Source organism: Anas platyrhynchos, chromosome 2 (genome assembly GCF_047663525.1).
Source record: "Anas platyrhynchos isolate ZD024472 breed Pekin duck chromosome 2, IASCAAS_PekinDuck_T2T, whole genome shotgun sequence".
NCBI classification, from domain to species: Eukaryota; Metazoa; Chordata; class Aves; order Anseriformes; family Anatidae; genus Anas; species Anas platyrhynchos.
This window is the reverse complement of record NC_092588.1, coordinates 115,360,441-115,378,537: the sequence shown is the minus strand read 5'-3', so window position 1 is coordinate 115,378,537 and position 18,097 is coordinate 115,360,441. Positions and strand designations below refer to the sequence as shown.

Below are 18,097 nucleotides of genomic sequence, written 5' to 3'. Positions count from 1 at the left end.
AGGTTACACATATGTTATATAAAAGACTAGTTCTTTTAATCTCTTCAAATAAAATAAATAGGAGTACTTGTTTATTTCAGGGAAGATCCTCCCTGTTACAAGCAAGGAGAAAAGGTTTCTGCTAAATCTCCTTGTTGTTATTAATTGTTTTTAAGGATTGACTTAAAGCCCTTCTTAAACACTGATATTTTTGCCCAAGGTTTGGCAGGGCTTAGATTAAAAAACTAAAAATAAAATAAAAATAATTCGGCCCAGTATGATGATCCAGAAAGAATGGGTTTTCCCCTAATAGCTAAGTGCATAGGCTTAATGTTGCTATAAATCACAGAGGTACACAAGATAAATTACACTCTTATTTATAATGGGGGATCTATGTGCATGTAATTTTCCAGAAATAATAAGATAAAGTCATGTGATAAAAATCTGCTGGGAAAACCTTGATTGCTTTGTGATGTTTGACAACCATGTCTAGTTTCATAGGAAAGAACTCTTAAAACAAGGACATACAGAAGTAGTGTGAATTCTGCTAGTTACTCTAATGTCAAGGAAAGATATGCTTCCCTTCTGATCAGTCTTTCTGAGAGTTCTCATTTTTGATGCACAGTCAAAGAGTATGCCAAGAACTGAAGTAACCCAAAACAATTAATGAAGTGGCTTCTCATATGCCAAAAATATGTTATCACTGCTCAGTATGGAACGTACAACATTCCGAAACTGCTTTTAAACACTGCTTTGAATATTTTGTTTTAGTGATGATCACTGAATAAGATTTCTGCTGTATTTTGCTAGGAGTCATAAATAATTTTTGTTAAAACACTTTTTTTGAGAAATGGGATGCTGTTGAAAATTCGGAAACTGTTGGAATGATTTACAATGCTCTTGCTTTATGTGAAAAAGTTGTTAATCTAAAAAGAAGTCATCTGAGAGTCGCTGCTGCTACTTGAATGGGCTGGAACACCAAGAATAATTTTGAAATTCTTTTTGGTTTAAAGAAATCATATGCTAAGCAGATCACAAAGTTCTAGATTCTAATGAAGTCTTATTTTCTTTCTTCTGGCAGGGAGAACCTGGATTCATAGGGTATCCTGGTCCAGAGGTATGATTAAATGGACATGCTTGCTCTCATTATTTCTTGTTTTACATTGTTCTCATTTGAAATCTGTCTGTTTTCTCCCTTCATATAAAGTTCTAGATTTCATTAATTTTTAGGGAGAAGATGGAAACCCAGGTGTTCCAGGAGCTAAAGGACCCAAAGGAATTAGGGGTAGAAGGGTAAGAATGATAAATCTGTTAACTCCGTGAAGAGTTCTGTAAGTAAAGCCCATATGTCCTAAGTGTTTCCAGCTCACAGTGCAGTTTTAGAGGTTTTTCTGTGCTGAAATTCTACACTTGAATGTAGGATTATAAAGAATAAAACTTTTGTTTCTATTTACAGGGTAATGCTGGCAGAGCAGGTTCCGTGGGAGATCCAGGGGACAGAGGGCCACCAGGACCTATGGTAATGTACTTTTATTAAAAAATAATAATAATAAATTGCTCTTAGATTGATCTTAAACTTGCAATTAGATTAATGGAATATTTGATAGTTTCATATGATAAACAATACTTAATTAGCCTGGGGGCACAAGAAAGGAGATCCTCAAGAGCAACAGGTAGTGAATATTTAAAAGAACTGGAAGGAAAATGTGCTGAGAAATGTCAGACTAGTGGTCTGCAAGTCTTTCATAAACAGGTCCAGAGAAATCTGTGCTGAGCAATGTTTTCTCCTCATATTTCAAATCAGCAAATGATTATTGGGGAAACACTGTATGCCTGCATTTTCTTTGGCCTACAGAGTCACAGATGGAAATATGTTATCAGAGTCTGATTTTCTGGATCTGTATTTAATTTATTTCAGGGCGCGAAGGGACCAAGAGGCTCCTTTTTTATGGAAGTAAGTAATTACCTCACAGCTAACTGCATTGTACATGGAACTAAGTTTTAGTCATCGTCTATTTGTATGCACTGAATGCAATGAGCACATTTAATTGTTAGAAAACAGTATCCTTCTCAAATACTGGTCAGAGTACAGTGAGCGCAGTCAATCCTTCTGTTTGGCAAATAAGGAAAAAATATGCAGATGGATTTACGCTATTTACAAACTTTTGGGCCAGTAATATTCCTTTATTTGTTACCCTATTCACATCAGTTTAAACACCAGCTCAGGTTTAGGGTTATTTCTCACCCTGTTGTAAAGAAAGACATTTCCTCAGCAATAGCTATTTTAACTGGGAATAGCAGGGCAGGATTTCTTCAGAATCCTAACCCATATAGGATGAACATTCCTAAGCAAAGGCTTCATCTAACCCTTGCATGGACAAGTAACTGCAGGCAATACTACTGCAGGTATATTCTGCCTTCCAAGGAGGGGAGGACAAGTCCACTCCTTCTTCACAGACCTCCCTCTTCCTCTGCAAGTTGCTGCTCATTTTCCTTTGGAAGTGTCATTGCTCAGTGACCTCCTAGGTATGATTATTACACAAAATAAAGAATGGCTAAATAGTTGTTTCATACTCCAAATTGTGGCTAAATGCCAACAGAGCATGTCTGAAAAAAAAAATAAATTCTGCATCAGGCATCAGGGACAAAGTCCCTGTACAATTTGAAACAGAGAGGAACTGGAATGTATGAATCTGGACTCCAAGTCCAAGTTCAGCAGCTTAGATCTGACCTTCAACTCAAACTAGAAGTAAGATTCCCGGTCTGGGATGGTCTAGGATTTGCTGTTAATTGCTTTTTCTTTTTGCTCCTGCAGCCTTGTGATCTTGTGAATTTTTCACGAAAAAACTGCCGTAAGTAGGGAGCACATTCTTTTACTCTGACTCCACCTAGTCACCCTTAAAAGAAAAAGCCCCCACTGGAAGCCCTGTAAACTGTTTGTATCAGGGCTTGGGTTGATATTGACTAGTAGCTTTTAATTGTCAGAATTTTTCAGCAGGTATGTAAAGCAGATTTACACTTTCTGCTTGTTTTTCCTACCTTGTAATTACAAAAATTGTAACAAATTTCTCTTCATTTACAATTAAATTATTTGGCATTGTGCCAATCCCCCTTTGGTGACTTCTCAGAGAAGAGAATATTTTTATATCATCTGTTCTCCTGTTTGGAAGTATTTGTTCTCTCTCAGCCTTCTCTGCTTAGCAGAACCTAGAACAACCTCTTTAAATATAATCCAGTCAAATTGTACTGTTTTGAGTGTTTGTTGAAGAGAATTGTTGTCCTGTGTGATGGTTTCTGATACTTGTCTGAGCTTTAGATTGGGCTCCTTAAAGTGAGTGAATATGTCTCTATTTTCATGAACGTGATTCCAAAATAATCAATCTCCTCTCCATCTCTTCATTCCAGCTTGCTCATCAGGTAAGCCCATCAGGCGTCTGCATGCCCATTCTTCATAGACTTGAAAAATACTAACAAAATTTGAGTTGTGGAAATACTTTGACACAAATATTTTGTCTCAAGATACAGGCACATGTCCAGCTTATCCAACTGAGGTGGTGTTTGCCTTTGATATGTCTGAAGATGTTACTCCAGCTGCATTTGAAAGAATGAGAAACATTGCTATGTCATTGCTGAAGAGCATTAAGATCAGCGAGAGCAATTGCCCAACAGGCGCTCGCGTCTCCATTGTTTCTTACAATGCCAACACGCGTTATCTCATCCGTTTCTCAGAATTCAAAAGAAATGACTTGCTGGTCCAAGCAGTCCAGAAAATACCACTGGAGAGATCCACTGGCAAACGTAATATTGGGGCAGCCATGAGATTTGTTGCAAGAAATGTCTTCAAACGGGTTCGTCAGGGTATCCTCACAAGAAAAATTGCTATATTTTTTGCCAATGGTCCATCTCAGAATGATATGGTTATCAACACAGCTGCACTGGAGTTGAGTGCCTTGGATATCACTCCAGTGGTTATTGCCTTCAGTGAAGTGCCAAATGTGAAACGTGCCTTTTCAGTAAGTAGATTGACTATAAAAAATTGGATCATCCTTATAGAAGGAAATTGTGTTACATGTAATGAAAAATGTAAGAGTTGGAGGTTAAATTGTGATTTAGTAGCATCTAAGTCAGTCCTTTAATATTTTGTATTGCAATTTTTCTCATGTAGCCTTTTATCTATTAGACAATTCACATATTTGTTTGACTGTTAATTAATCTGAATGAAAGAATTCAGTTGGCATATGAGAAGGAAGATTATTCCCTGGGCTGCTTCACTGGTTAAATAAGAGCAAACATCAGTATTTTGTTTTACTAGTACAAGCAGATTATGAATCTGAATGCATATAACGTGTTACTTACAAAGGTGCCAATTTTCTGTAAGTCAGTTTTAAGAGTAGAAAAGATTAGAAAAAGAACACCCACATTTTCCAGTTAATCCATATTTCCCATTGGCTGGAAGAACAGTTAGACTGGGCATTTTAAACTTCCCCCAGAAATAAATAGAAGGTTATGCTTCCTGCAATGAGATGCTATCATACAGCCATTTTTATTTAGCTTAGTCGACAAGGAAGTATATTTTCTCTTGAATCATATCTAGATGGGGTTGGATGGTCAGTGAAATGGTAAGATGCTGGTGAAGCTTCTTCAGGATTCCTCAAGCCTTTGTGTGATGAACTTTTTTTCTGCTGGAGAATATATATTTCTTCAGTTGGTCACAGGCAAAACATTTGTTGTTCTAATGCTAGAAGTTTATCTCCCAAGAAAGCAATCCTAAGGAGGATTTTTCTTTCTCAAAAAGAGCTGAGACAGAAAATCATGTCTTTTTCTCTGTAGCAACCTACTAAGAAAAGAAAAAAGATTATGGTCTTTCACTGGCAAAAAGTGATAGTATGTTTTACCTGTGCTGAGATTTCCACTGACATCTATAAAGATGCTTCCTCCCACATTATTTTTTGAAAGACTGTGTTACTCAGGCCAGAATATATGCTCTTCATTGTCAAGGGGAGGCTACGGTGACCTGCACAGAAAAGATTTTATGACAGGAATTGAAATTTTTCTTTCATTCATTTTCTTTCATTTACTTGCAATCACACGATGTCTCATTTTTCCCCTCATTTGTAGTATAGTAGCACACAGTCACCCTAATCAAGATATGGGTCACCTTATGCGTACAGAGAATAAAAGTTGAATCCCTACCTAATCTAGATTCTATGAAGAGTAGAAAGGCAAAGTATAAAATTAATGTGTACATAGGAGTTAAGTTCAACACCATTCAGAAATATTTGAGCTAGCTTTGAATGATCTATTATGACTGTCTTAAACTGGCTAATAAAAGCATTAATACCAGTTGATTGTCCTTAGGAGTTGCAAAGGTTTAGCAATCTCTGTACTGCATGGTACTAAATCTTGAGGAGCATGAAGACCTTTTTGTAATGCTCCAGGGCAGATACAATGCTCCAGGTGGCAACTGAAGTATTCTGTGTACCTGTTCAGTATTACAATAGCGTGAAATCACCCAGTTAGGGACAAAATCTATTGTAGTAATGATACTAAGAATTAAGAACAAAGAGAAAACGTGATCTGTGTTTGCTGTATATACATTTTAACATTACTTTTATGTCTGCTTTAAAACCTAGACTGATAATACTGGAAGATTTCAATTATTTGTTTGGGAAAGACAACAGAATGAGAATTTGGACAACATCATATATTGTGTACTTTGCTTTGGTAAGACGTTTTACATATTCCAGCTGTTGTATTGGTCTTTTTACACTTTCAATGACATATCCTATGTTTTTGAATAAAATAATTCTTCTGGGCAATAGGAATAGTAAGAATTAGAGTCTCAATACCACAAAACCTATTTAATTGCTATCCAATTGCTATTTAATTATAACAGAAATGCACTTGAAATAATGTCATATTTCTAGGAAAACATGTTCATTTACTATAAATTCTGTATTTTGAGGTGGGGGGAAATTGCGAAATGATGATAACGTTTCAGAATGTTGAACAGTGGTCTGATGTAAAAAATAGAATTTTGCTCCAGTGTCCTTTGCCGTGTTTAGTTTTTGATAGAAAAATTCTCAGGGGAACTCTGATCTGTTTTTACCTCCTGAACACTTTTTGATTTCATACTTGAGTAATTTCCCATAGCATCTCAAAACCTTGTTTAACAAAATTCATCCATTATTTCTAATAAGAACAACAAGATTTCTGATTGCTAAACTGATTTATTTAATAAAAAAAAATATATAAGAAAAAGTAGATAAATAGGACTCAAAAATGTCTTTTTCTAAACTATTGTTTTTGCTATGTTGCTAAATAGTTTGCTGGATATTGGCTCTTCTTCTCTAGATAAATGCAAGCCCAGTACGCCATGTGAAGTGCCCGTTTCTCTACCTCTTCAGATGGATATGGATATCGCTTACGTTGTGGACAGCTCTCACAGCATCACCAGTGAAGACTTTCAGAGAGCCAAAGACTTTGTGAGCGACATGCTAGATCAGTTTGATATTGCCTCACAGCCAAGTGAATCACGTGGAGGCATCAGAGTGGCATTGGTACAACAGGCTCCCAGGGGCTTCCTGCCTGACAGAAGAAAAACCCCCGTGGCCTTGGAGTTCAATCTAGGAACTTACAGTAATAAAAATTTGATGAAGAACCATATCCGGGAGTCTGTTCGCCAACTGGAAGGGCCATCAGCCATTGCCTCTGCCCTACAGTGGACAGTTGAAAATGTATTTTTTAAAAATCCCAGACAAAGAAGACACAGAGTCATATTTGTAATAATTGGAAGCAAAACAAGCACATGGGACAGAGAGAAGCTGAAAGATATTTCACTCGGAGTCAAGTGCAAAGGATTTACTGTGTTCACTCTTGCGCTTGGCAGTAATGTAAATGACAATGAGCTGATAGAACTGTCAAGCTTCCCCACAGATCAGCACTTACTGACATTGGGCAGGGTTTCTACATCTGAGATGGCATATGCGCAGAGGTTTAGCCGGGCATTTCTAAACCAGCTACAACGTAAGTAGTATGCAATGGTGTTTGCATAAGTTACAGAAAGAATGAGAAAATGCTGTGTAGAAAAAAGTAGTCAGTGTATGCACTATCATTCTTTCTAGTCATAATCTAACTCTTTCATCTATAGTTTGCAGCAGATGCTGGACACTAGAATCACAAAATTATTAAGGTTGGAGAAGCCCTCCAAGATCACCTGGTCCAACCATCCCCCTACCACCAATGTCACCCACTAAACCATGTCCCCAAGCACCACATCCAACCTTTCCTTGAACACCCCCAGGGACGGTGACGCCACCACCCCCCCGGGCAACCCATCCCAATGCCTGACTGCTCTTTCTGAGAAGAAATGTCTCCTGATTTCCAACCTGAACCTCCCCTGGCACAACTTGAGGCCATTCTCTCTAGTCCTGTCACTGGTTATCTGTGAGAAGAGGCCACCCCCCAGCTCCCCACACCTTCCTTTCAGGTAGTTGTAGACAGCAATGAGGTCTCCCCTGAGCCTCCTCTTCTTCAGACTAAACATTTCCTTTCCATTCCATTCCATTCCATTCCATTCCATTCCATTCCATTCCATTCCATTCCATTAAGCCTACTAGGGTTTGGAGGAATTTAAAATTTACCTGTGACACATCTTTCCCCACAGAACAAATTAACGCTTATCCTCCTCCTGAACTTCAAGAAGAGTGTGAAAGATTAGATCGAGGTGACACTGGAGTGCGAGTGCCTGTCATTGAAAGGTTTGGAACTGCCTATTAAACCTGTTGCATGGGTATGGGATAAAATGGTATATTTACAATTATCTCCAAACATAAAATCTCCCTTTGGATTACTAGATATATTCAAATCATCACTGACAGAAAAAAAATCTTGCAATATTCAGAAGGAATGAGCCATGGGTAGTTTTAATAGCTGTACTGGTGATTAAACATTTTTTTTTCTTTTTTGTTTTCTTTTTTTTTTTTTTTTTTTTTCCCCTCCCTCCTTCACAGGATGCCTTTTCCCAAAACTGATGAAACTGATTACAGTGGCTATTTAAAAGACATTGAAACAAAGGAAAGTGGAGTCCTGGAAACAGTTAGAAAGATTAGCACAGATCCTGTACACATGGTTCCGGAAACGGAATATCATTCTGAGATGGACTATTTCACAGAGGAAGAAGCTAAAGGAGAAAACCCAGAAGAGTATAGAGGAGCTCAGGAGAAAAAGGAAAACCTAGAGGCAACACTGGAAACTGGAGCTGACTATAGCATTTATGGTATGATTTTAGAGTACAAAAGTCTCTTTGAATTCTGTAGAAAGACCCTAAATTGTGAAGTACTTGGTTGAATATTTACTCAGTATGAAGCATTTCCATTAATTACATTTTCCAAACTTTTTTGTTGCCATGTCTGTATTTGGTCCAGATCTGTACAGTAAGAGATTGTAATTAAAGGCTGAACTGCAGGTGTCATTTAAACTTTAGCTTTGATTTATAAATTTTCATTGATAATAAAATATATAGTTATAATCCACTTTACTAGAACAACTATCACATTAAATCCCCAAGTTGCACTTTAAATATTAAATTACTTCATGCTGCTAACTTAGCTCAACATGGAAAAACTAATTACATGTCTCTGCTACAATCTGTTCCCATAGGAAGAACAGGATTCCTCACCAGAGGTATTCTGTCAAGATATATATATACATATATATACGTATATATATATACACACATGTGTAATACATACATATATATATATGTATATATATGTATGTTTTTTACTTTGCCTTCTATTTACACATTTCTTTCCATTAGATTTGCCATTTGATTCAACAGGTATGTGCATCTGATTGTGAGATCAGTTTTCTTACCAACATCCTTTTAACAACATGCAACAACATCCTTTAAGTGTTTCTATTGTGTAGACTGTACTTGGAAATAATTTCTGTGGAAAAATCCAACGGTGTCTGCATAACTTTGGGAGTTGTTGCTCATTAATACAGCTCCCATCCCTCTGTTTTACATCTTTCTGGTCAAAAAGGATTCTGCAGAACGTCTGGTAGCCCCATCCCGAATGAGATGGCTAGTGCTTTTGCAAAACTTTTTAAATAATGGATCTTTGAATGAAGAGCTAACATACCTCTGAAATCCCAGACATCCACAGTGCATGACTGGCTTGCTCTGCACAGACAGAATTGGTCCCATGGCCTAACTACCTGTCTACATTCCTGGATCACTGCTCTCCATTAATAATGAAGATATGTTACTGTTTTCACTTTGCAAATGAAGTGTTTCCTGTGACAAAGCAGTCAGGCTCATTGCACTCATGGGAGCAGTGACATAAGTCACTTACAGGAGAGGTGTGAACTGCAGTTCTCAATCCTGATTTGTAATTAGTGACCCAACAATTTACTTCTAAAAATATGTAGCACAGTGTGAGAATTTGCTTTTTGAGAAATGTGCTTTGTAGTGATCTGTACTCACCTAATACCATATTGCTACAAAGTGTGCAACTTTCATCTACTTTTTGGCTCATTTATGCAGTTCAACTCTGTATTGCTCTATGATTTGGCTAAGGGACTCTTATGGATAATTTAACTATCTGCGTATGTTCAACTGTGAAATTTTACTGAAGGATACTGGTGTAAAGCAGAGGGACATTCAGAAAAGTTTCAAGAGTGGTTTGTGCTAACTTTGTTTGCCCGTGCTTTATAGAATGGGTATAATTACATTACAACAATGTTGGTAATTGTCCATGTCAGAAGACTAAACACCTTCTAGCAGTTCTTCTGTTTTTGCCTCTGAAAATCGAGTTTCAGACATTCCTTCTTATCAAATTGATCATAAGTGGCGCCTCTGGCCACACTGACACTGAAGGTTTGTGTGTGGATACTTAGCGACTCCTTTTAAGACTTTGAGCACTGACTACCTCTCTCAACTGCTAATTTGTGCTGAACATTATTTTCCCTGAAATTGCAACGACAGTGTGGAACCTTTCATTAAAACTCTCTCTTCTTTGCCTTTTCCAGATGCATGCGACCTGCCTCAAGATAGCGGAGAATGTCAGAATTATGATCTGAAGTGGTACTACAACAAAGAGCAGAAAATGTGTACTTGGTTCTGGTATGGAGGCTGTGGAGGCAACAGAAACAGATTTAAAACTCAAAAGGAATGTGAATTATTGTGTATGAAGTCTTTTTAGTGCAGAGAAACTTAAATTCCTTTGTATCTTTGGTTACACTATCAAGATGATGAGCAAAAGACATTGAAGGGAAAGGTTTACACAGCATTTCAGCCCCCAGATTTCAGCTGAAAAAAATACTTGTTAGAGAAGTTCTTATCTAGTAACTTAATAGTGAAAAGAAAATTGAAATTATTGCTCTGTTGATCTGAGATGTTGAGAACTGAGAAACTTCTGTTAGCCAACACCCTACTGTTTAAAGTATTGTAAGTGTTCTTCTAAAACACAAAAATGTGCACTTTTAAAATTGAATGAATAAAATGAAATAACTCTTCAGATATTTTGATGAAATTATGTTAGATGCGAGACACTAAAGTCAAAATGTTTTAGTTAATTTGTTTGTATTTGCCTTATATACAGAATAATACCAAAAAGCAAGAGTCTGCTGGGTCTGGTTGGGATGGAGTTAATTTTTTCTGCAGTCACTGAATTACCAGAATGTACTTCACTTTGGTGTGGAGGATTTTCTACCATTGAAACAGTTTCAGCTTTTTTTCTTCTTTTTCTTTTTTTTTTTTTTTTTCCTGAATAATCCAACATATAAATAAAGTCATTCTTTCTCAAAGATTTCACTTCTGCCATTGGTTCTTTGAAAAGTTTGGAAAAGAACTCTAAGATCATCAAGTCCAACCATTAATCTAGCAGTGACAAGTCTACTACAAAACCACATCCCTATACAACACATCTACACATCTTTTGAATACCTCCAGGGATGAAGACTCAGTTACTTCCCTGGGCAGCCTACTCCAGTGCCTCACGATCCCTTCAGTGAAGAATTTTTACTAATATACAACCCAAGCCTCCCCTGCACAACTTTGAGGCTATTTGCTCTTGTTCTCTCACTGTTGCTTGGAGGAAGAGACCAATCCCCATTCTGCTATAACCTCCTTAGAGATAGTTGTAGTGAGTGCTAAGGTCTCCCCTGAGCCTCCTCTTCTCCAGACTAAACAACCCCAGTTCCCTCAGCTGCTCCTCACAGGACTTGTGCTCCAGGCCCTTCACCAGCTTCGTAGCCCTGCTCTGGACATGCTCCAGGGCCTCGATGTCCTTGTAGAGAAGGGCCTAAAACTGAACACAGTACTTGAGGTGTGGCCTAATCACAGCAGAGTACAGGAGCAGGATCACCTCCCTGCTCCTGCTAGCGACACTACTCCTGACACAAGCCAGGATGCCGTTGTCCTTCTTGGCCACATGTGCACACTTCTGGGTCATGTTCAAGTGATCATCAACCAGCACCCACAGATCTTTTCCTCTGCACAGCTTTCCAGCCACCCTGCCCCAAGCCTGTAGCACTGCATGGGGTTGTTGTGGCCAAAGTGCAGGACCCAGCCCTTAGCCATGTTGAATCTCATCCCATTGGCCTCTGCCCATCGACCCAACCTGTCCAGGTCCCTCTGCAGGGCCTTCCTACCCTCCGGCAGATCAACACTTCTCCCCAGCTTGGTGTCATCTGCAGATGTACTGAGTTCCCTCACCCAAATCATCAATAAAGATATTAAAGTGGATGGTCTAGCAATTTTGGAGTAATAGATGAAACTATTTACTTTTTTTTTTTTTTTTTTTTTTTTGCCACAGTATGAACAATGTTTTAATTCTGAAGTGATTAATAATTGACATCCAAATTGCCTCCCTCTGTGTAATGGGTATTTCTTTACATATGCTGCCAGCTGGCAGTGCTTTCGTTCCTCTTCCAAAATGAATGGTTTCCTCTCCTTAAGTCAGGTGTACGTGGGGAAGGTAATTCGCCTTGCTTGGAAAGCTGGTTCAGTTTTTTTATGAGAGACTGACGGAAATTCTGCCTCTAATACAGGACAGTTTGGCAATCTGAACTCCTAATATATTTAGAAGCAATGTTTTTGTTCAGGCAAGTAAATAATTACTTTTCTTGGAAGACAGAAGTCAACAGTCAAACATCTACTCTTTGTAGCAAAGGCTGCTTCTGTTACCTCTCATTCTCTTTGGCCCAGGATACGTGGAGTCCCCTGGGGGATCTCAGCTGCTTGCAATCCATCTCTTCCTTTCAGCTGGCTCTTGCTTGCTGTCTGGGGCTAGTTAGTCTTGATGCTGGCTCAAACTTCTTGTTGTTTTTTTTTTTTTTTTTTTTTTTTTCAGCAAGGGGAGAGCCTTAGTGTGTAGGATCCTTGCTCCTTGATAAGGAAATGTGTATGCCTGTGTGGACTGAACTGTTCATGCTTCACACAGAAGCACGAGCTGTCTTCCATCAGACAGGCTGGTTGATGAACCTCCTTCCAGAGCAATGCAGGGTAAGACCAACCAGCTGGCCCTCCTCAAAGAATGATTCTCAAAGCCTCCTATTTTTTTTTTTTTTCTTAGATGTCTAATGGCTGTCTCATCCTGCTGGTTGTGTCAGATGATCCAGCAAGTAGCATTTGCTGACTATTTTTTTTCCCCTTTTCAAGCACATGGAATACTCTAGAAATTTGGAGCAGTTACACAAATAAACCATAAAAAGGATTATTCTTTAGGCAACCGACCATAATTCTCTGGCTGCTGCATTTCACTGAGGAATGAGTTTCAGTGTTCAGCAGATGGTGAAATGTTTCGGTAAAGCAATGAGTTCTAGTTCTAGTGCTGGTGCTATTTCTAGGCACTTAACAAGCTTTTGTGAGCAATCTAGATTCTGAATGGCATACATTGTCTGAATTTAGACTTTTTTTTTTTTCTTTCTTTTTTTTTTTGGTGTTCTTGGTGCTTAAACTTCAAAACATTGTTCTAGGTAATGGAGCACCTACATTTTTAAGCCCTTGGCATTCTTTTGAATGGCCATGGTGTAAGCAAACAGTGGATCTGTACAAGGATCTCTGGTGGTCTGTGTTGCTTGTGGTGATTTTAGGTCAGGAATCAGCCTTCCTGCCACCCCCATTCCCCAGCTGCCTTTCTGCAGCTATGCTTGCATATGTAAGCCATATGTTTGCACCTACAGCTGGCTTCAATCTGAAAGCAGTTTAGACACTGCAGATTAAGGCCTTTCTGTGCATGCTAATAAGCTCAGCATTTTAAAGAAGAATAGTTGATATAGGAATAGCTGCCCATTAACAGAATAAAAACTGAGGTGTGACTATTTGTACTGGGATATGGCTGTTTGTCCTGAGATAACATCCTGTCCTCTAAGGATTAAAGTCTTCTGAAGATGTACCTACTGCTCAAGTGTGTGAATAGAATACAACCTCTACCTGCTCAATCCCACTTTCCTCCCAAAGTATAAAAGAAAACACACGAATCTCTCAGAAGTAACAAAGAAGCGCCTTCTTTATGGATGATGCCAGAGGTCATGGTTAGAGAGTCAAGCCACACACGCACAAATCTACATAGGGAGCAGTTTAGTTTTGCTACAGTAAACCTTTGTGTGTGACTGCTGCCTGCAGTCAGATTGCATGAGTGAATCCAGCTGGAAAACAAGCTTCCAGCAGCAACTCTATGTGTGCAACTCTAAGCAGGCACTAGCTCGCTGCCATAAAAGAAATGTATAAATTTCTTGTTAAATAAGAAGTTTTAATGACAGCCAGCAAAGAATTCAAATTACTTGGTTCCTCTTCACTCAAGAAATGTTCTGCACACATTGCCAAATCAATTGGTTGTAGCAGGACTTTCTGTAACTGAACAGGCAGAAGCCGGACACATCACAAAATCCATGAGGCTGCAAGATTTTAGTGCAGTGTGACAGTCTAAACTCAGAGATGGCAGTGGAGGGACGTGACTGACCCCATGCACACAACTCCTGGGTGAAGGCAGCTTAGCTGCAGATGGAAGCCTAGCTGGCAGATGCGTGGAGCTACTCCCTTCCCTGAATCTCTTCCCCTGGATCTCTTATACTTTGTTGGCAGACAAAACAAAGTCTTCAACTGTGACTTTAGCAGTGTGGCCCTCTCAGTGTGTGCTTGTTGAGGGAATGCCACTAGCACCGTGACAAACCTCAGCTTTCCCTTAAGTCAGCAGGAATCTGCAGGGGGTATGCTGGGTTATTGGCTGCATGGAGTCAGTGGCAGAAGTGAAGGGTTGTCAGCCTCCCCTGAGATTGGATGCATTTACATAACAATGTGTTGTTAAGCCTGGTAAGCCTGCACAGCAGAGTAGTGCCACACCCAGTGTTATGCTACCCAGGAGAAGAGGAGAAGAAATAAGAACTAATCATGGACATCTACAAAAGGGCATGTAAGAACACAGCTGCTTTGAGTTTGCTTCACTTTCAGGAATGAGGGCACTGATTCTCTCTTTGGGAAAACTCGCTTTCAAAGAGTAATGCTGAAAAGATTAATAGAAGGCTTGACCTCATTTCACTAGAAACGACAGGAATACTTCTAGCAGCAGCTCCTTTGTGCTTCTTTGGAAAATAAATAAATAAATAAAAATAATACTAAAAAAAAATCACCCTGCAACAATACACTGGAAAAAAACAGCAGTAAAAATCGTGTACAAAATGTGCCCTACTGAAGAAATAAAATGAAATAATTACGTATATTCTATATACAAAAATGACCAACACGGAATACAGAAAAATGTCAGCTTCTCCTGAAATTTTACATTACCATTTAAAATTGTACTCTTTGTTTTGATTCAAAGAAATCACTTGCACAATAACAAGGACTTGCTAGCAAGTTCTAATTCAAATATTTTGCAACCAATTAATTTTTAATTTTAATTTTTATTTTTCATTATTTCTTGACCAAAGATCATCTCTGCCCTTTCTCATTTCTGGAGAGGACTTATATTATGCCCGTCATCAGCCATTTTTCTCCTGTTTTTCCCATTCCCCTCACTCTACTCCCTGAACAAGAATCCCTCCCCAGCTTTCCCGTAGACCCTTTAGCTACTGGAAGACCATTATAAGATCTCCCTTGAGCCTTCTCTTCTCCAGGCTCAATAAGCCCAACTCCCCCAGCTTCTCCTCACAGGAGAGGAGCTCCAGCCCTCTGATCATCCTTGTGGCCTCCTCTGGACTCTCTCCAGTAGGTCTGTGTCCTTCACGTGCTGGGGCCCCCAGAGCTGAACACAGTGCTCCCTCCAGGTGGGGTCTCATGGGAGCAGAACAGAGAGGAAGAATCCCGTCCCTCACCCTGCTGGCTCCACTGCTAGTGATGCAGCCCAGGACACAGTTGGTTTTCTACAGGCTGCAAGAGCACATTTCTGGCTCATGTTGAGCTTCTTGTCAACCACCATCCCTAGGTCCATCCCCTCAGGGCTGCTCTCAATCCATTCTTTGCCCAGCCTGTTTCTTGGGATGCTTGGGATTGCTCAGACCCAAATGCAGGACCTGGCACTTGGCCTTGTTGAACCTCATGAGGTTTGCACAGGGCCACCTCTCAGCCCTGCCCAGGTCCCTCTGGATGGCAGCCCTTCCCTCCTGTCTGTCGACCACACAACACAGCTTGGTGTTATCAGCAGACTTGCAGAGGGTGCACTCAATCCCACTGTCCACGTCACCAACAAAGACGTTAAACAGCACTGGACTCAGTAATGACCCCTGAGGAATAGCGTTCATTGCTGATCTCTACCTGGGCATTGAACTAGTGACTGCAACTCTTTGAGTGTGACCATCCAGCCAATTCCTTAGCCATTAAGTGGTCCGTACATCAAATTCAAGCCTCCCAAATTTAGAGACAAGTATGTCATGTGGGACAGTGTAGAAATCCTTGCACATGTTCAGGCAGATGATGGCAGCACTGACAGAGGTGACCTGAGCATTGTGAGACTTGAGATGGCTGCTCCACGCTGACAGGAGCCAAGCGGAGAGTGGTATCAGGCTAATTAAGAAAAGCCATCTCGGAAGAGACCGAATCCAGGACTGGCCAAGGAGTGGGTCCTGAGGTATCAAGAATGAAGTGTCACTTGAAATACCTGAGACTCCCATCAAGTCAGTGCTGCCATCAGGGACACCCCGAAACCTTTGTGATGTCCCCTCTGGCCTCACAGAAGGGGGCTGCCTATAAAAGCCCTGCACGGGGCGCCTGCGGCCAGTCCAGCTGGTGGTAGGCGAGAGCTCGAGTCTCCACGGCTGGAAGGCGAGAGAGAGGCGGAGCTAGTGCTATAGGCATACGCGAAGCCATTGTTGTTGCACGCGAGCCATCAAGGGCCTTCGGTAAGGCTCTCCCACCTATAGACATCCATGTACCTCATCTGGCCTAAGCCTAGTCTGTGTTTGCAATCCATGCACAGACTGCTGACAGCTACAGCACTCTAGACAACTTGGTTGAACCTAGAAAGCGAATGTCTGCTGCTTATACAATATTTTCTTCCTGCTTCTCTCTGCAGTTGTCCTCCTGGTGGCACGTGAGGCGTCAAGTTCCTGCCGGCGACCCGCGAGACATCGAGGTGCTGAAGACCCTGGGCTGCTGCTGAGCGCCCGGCACCAGGGCAGCCTCCCCCACAGGACGACCATCTGCACCTTGCGGCAGCTGCAGGAACCATGAGCTGGCGGCAGGAGCAGCCCGAGGAGTGCCCCATCTGCCTGGGCCCGCTTGCCAGCGCAGCTCGCGTGGACCCCTGCAGGCACTCCTTTTGCCTGGAGTGCATCCACCTCTGGGCAGAGGGAAGAGACACCTGCCCGATGTGCCGCGGGCCCATCGTAGCAGTGGTGCGCCTGGCCCGAAGACCCCGCAGAAGGTTCCAGCGGAATGAGCGGCTGGGGCGGCGGCAGCAGCAGCAGCAGCAGAGGGGGCAGCGGGGGAGGAGCCCCTCCAACTACCGCTCCCGCAGCGTCTCGCCCCGGCGCAGGGCGCGCAGCCCCTCCACGGGGCGCAGACTGGAGAGAAGCTTCTCCTGGCACGCGGGGCAGGTCGGGCGCAGACTGCCAAGCTCCCCGCAGGACGCCGAAGTCGGGGACACATCCTGGCTGCACAGGGTGCGGCAGGAGGAGCCGGGAAGCGGGGACCACGCGGGCCGGCAGGACGGGCCCCCCGCCTGAGCAGGCGGCCGGGCCTCGCCTGGGGATGGGCTGGGGGTGGCAGCCACGATTCCCCCAGGAAGAATAAATTACCACTCTTCCACCCTGCACAGCCTCTGCCTGCACTTCTTCCCGCATCGCTCGGCAGGAGGGGGGTTGAGGGGGGGGAAGGGGGCTGGACACAGCCCCCCCCTGCTGTCCCCACCATGAATTGGTTTGGGGGTGTCTGCTCCTGATGGGGAATGGCTGTGGGTGGCGGGTCCGTGAGTGAGACTTAGGGGTGAGAAGTCATTTGGGGGATGGGAAGTCAACATGGGAGTGCAAAGGTGTTGGGAACGGGAGCAGACGCATGGTGACGTAGCCCAACTGCAAAAAAGGCTGACAGCCCAAGTCTCCTAAAAGCCTGGCAGCAGAAAATGCCTGCCAGCTGCGGAACCGGGCCTGGCAACCTGCAGCATCCCTGGAAGGCGCTGCTGGCCTCCTGCAAGTGCAGCCTAAGGGTACCTGAGGACCAGAGACTGTCTCCAGGTGCCACCACCAAGGGCAAAAGCAGGGAACTACAAGAGCAATGGGCTGTCTGAGAAGGAGGAACGGCTCTGGGAAAGGCGCCATTCCCAGAGACTAGGAAGCATCGGTGTCTATCACTCGTCTCAGGTGAAACACAGAAATTAGCAGCAGCTTTTGGCTGCTCTAAGGAGGTGGTGTCCTCTGCTCTCTTCTGTCTCTCTTAATAGAAAAAGGACTCCTTCTCGACCCTAAATGGAGCGCCTCTCCCCCTCAGAACTTCTTGTGCTGCACAAATGGTTCTTGCCTACATGACATCCTTAATCCAGTGAACCTGTGCTGGGGATGCCCGGATGACTCTGAACTCTCTGATGGGAGCCTCACGTCTTTGCAGTGACACTTTGTTCTTGATTCCTTGGGGCCCACCCCCGGGCCCACTCCTGGGTTTGGTCTCTTCCAAGATGGC

General features: G+C 42.0%; 1 protein-coding gene across 3 annotated transcripts in view; it reads left to right on the top strand.

Moving 5' to 3' along the window:
* LOC101802198 (collagen alpha-6(VI) chain) overlaps nt 1-10,504 on the top strand; it is a 50,391-nt gene extending 39,887 nt beyond the window's left edge. For all 3 annotated transcript variants that reach the window (XM_013106489.5, XM_005027075.6, XM_072033429.1), the window contains 12 exons: nt 1,061-1,096; nt 1,210-1,272; nt 1,436-1,498; nt 1,898-1,933; nt 2,795-2,831; nt 3,385-3,396; nt 3,499-3,992; nt 5,613-5,703; nt 6,334-7,005; nt 7,646-7,739; nt 7,992-8,257; nt 10,015-10,504. In XM_013106489.5, coding sequence (XP_012961943.4) covers nt 1,061-1,096; nt 1,210-1,272; nt 1,436-1,498; nt 1,898-1,933; nt 2,795-2,831; nt 3,385-3,396; nt 3,499-3,992; nt 5,613-5,703; nt 6,334-7,005; nt 7,646-7,739; nt 7,992-8,257; nt 10,015-10,187 — 2,037 coding nt within the window. In that variant the 3' untranslated portion in view covers nt 10,188-10,504. The remainder of the gene's footprint in view (nt 1-1,060; nt 1,097-1,209; nt 1,273-1,435; nt 1,499-1,897; nt 1,934-2,794; nt 2,832-3,384; nt 3,397-3,498; nt 3,993-5,612; nt 5,704-6,333; nt 7,006-7,645; nt 7,740-7,991; nt 8,258-10,014) is intronic.
* Nucleotides 10,505-18,097: the final 7,593 nt, after the last annotated feature.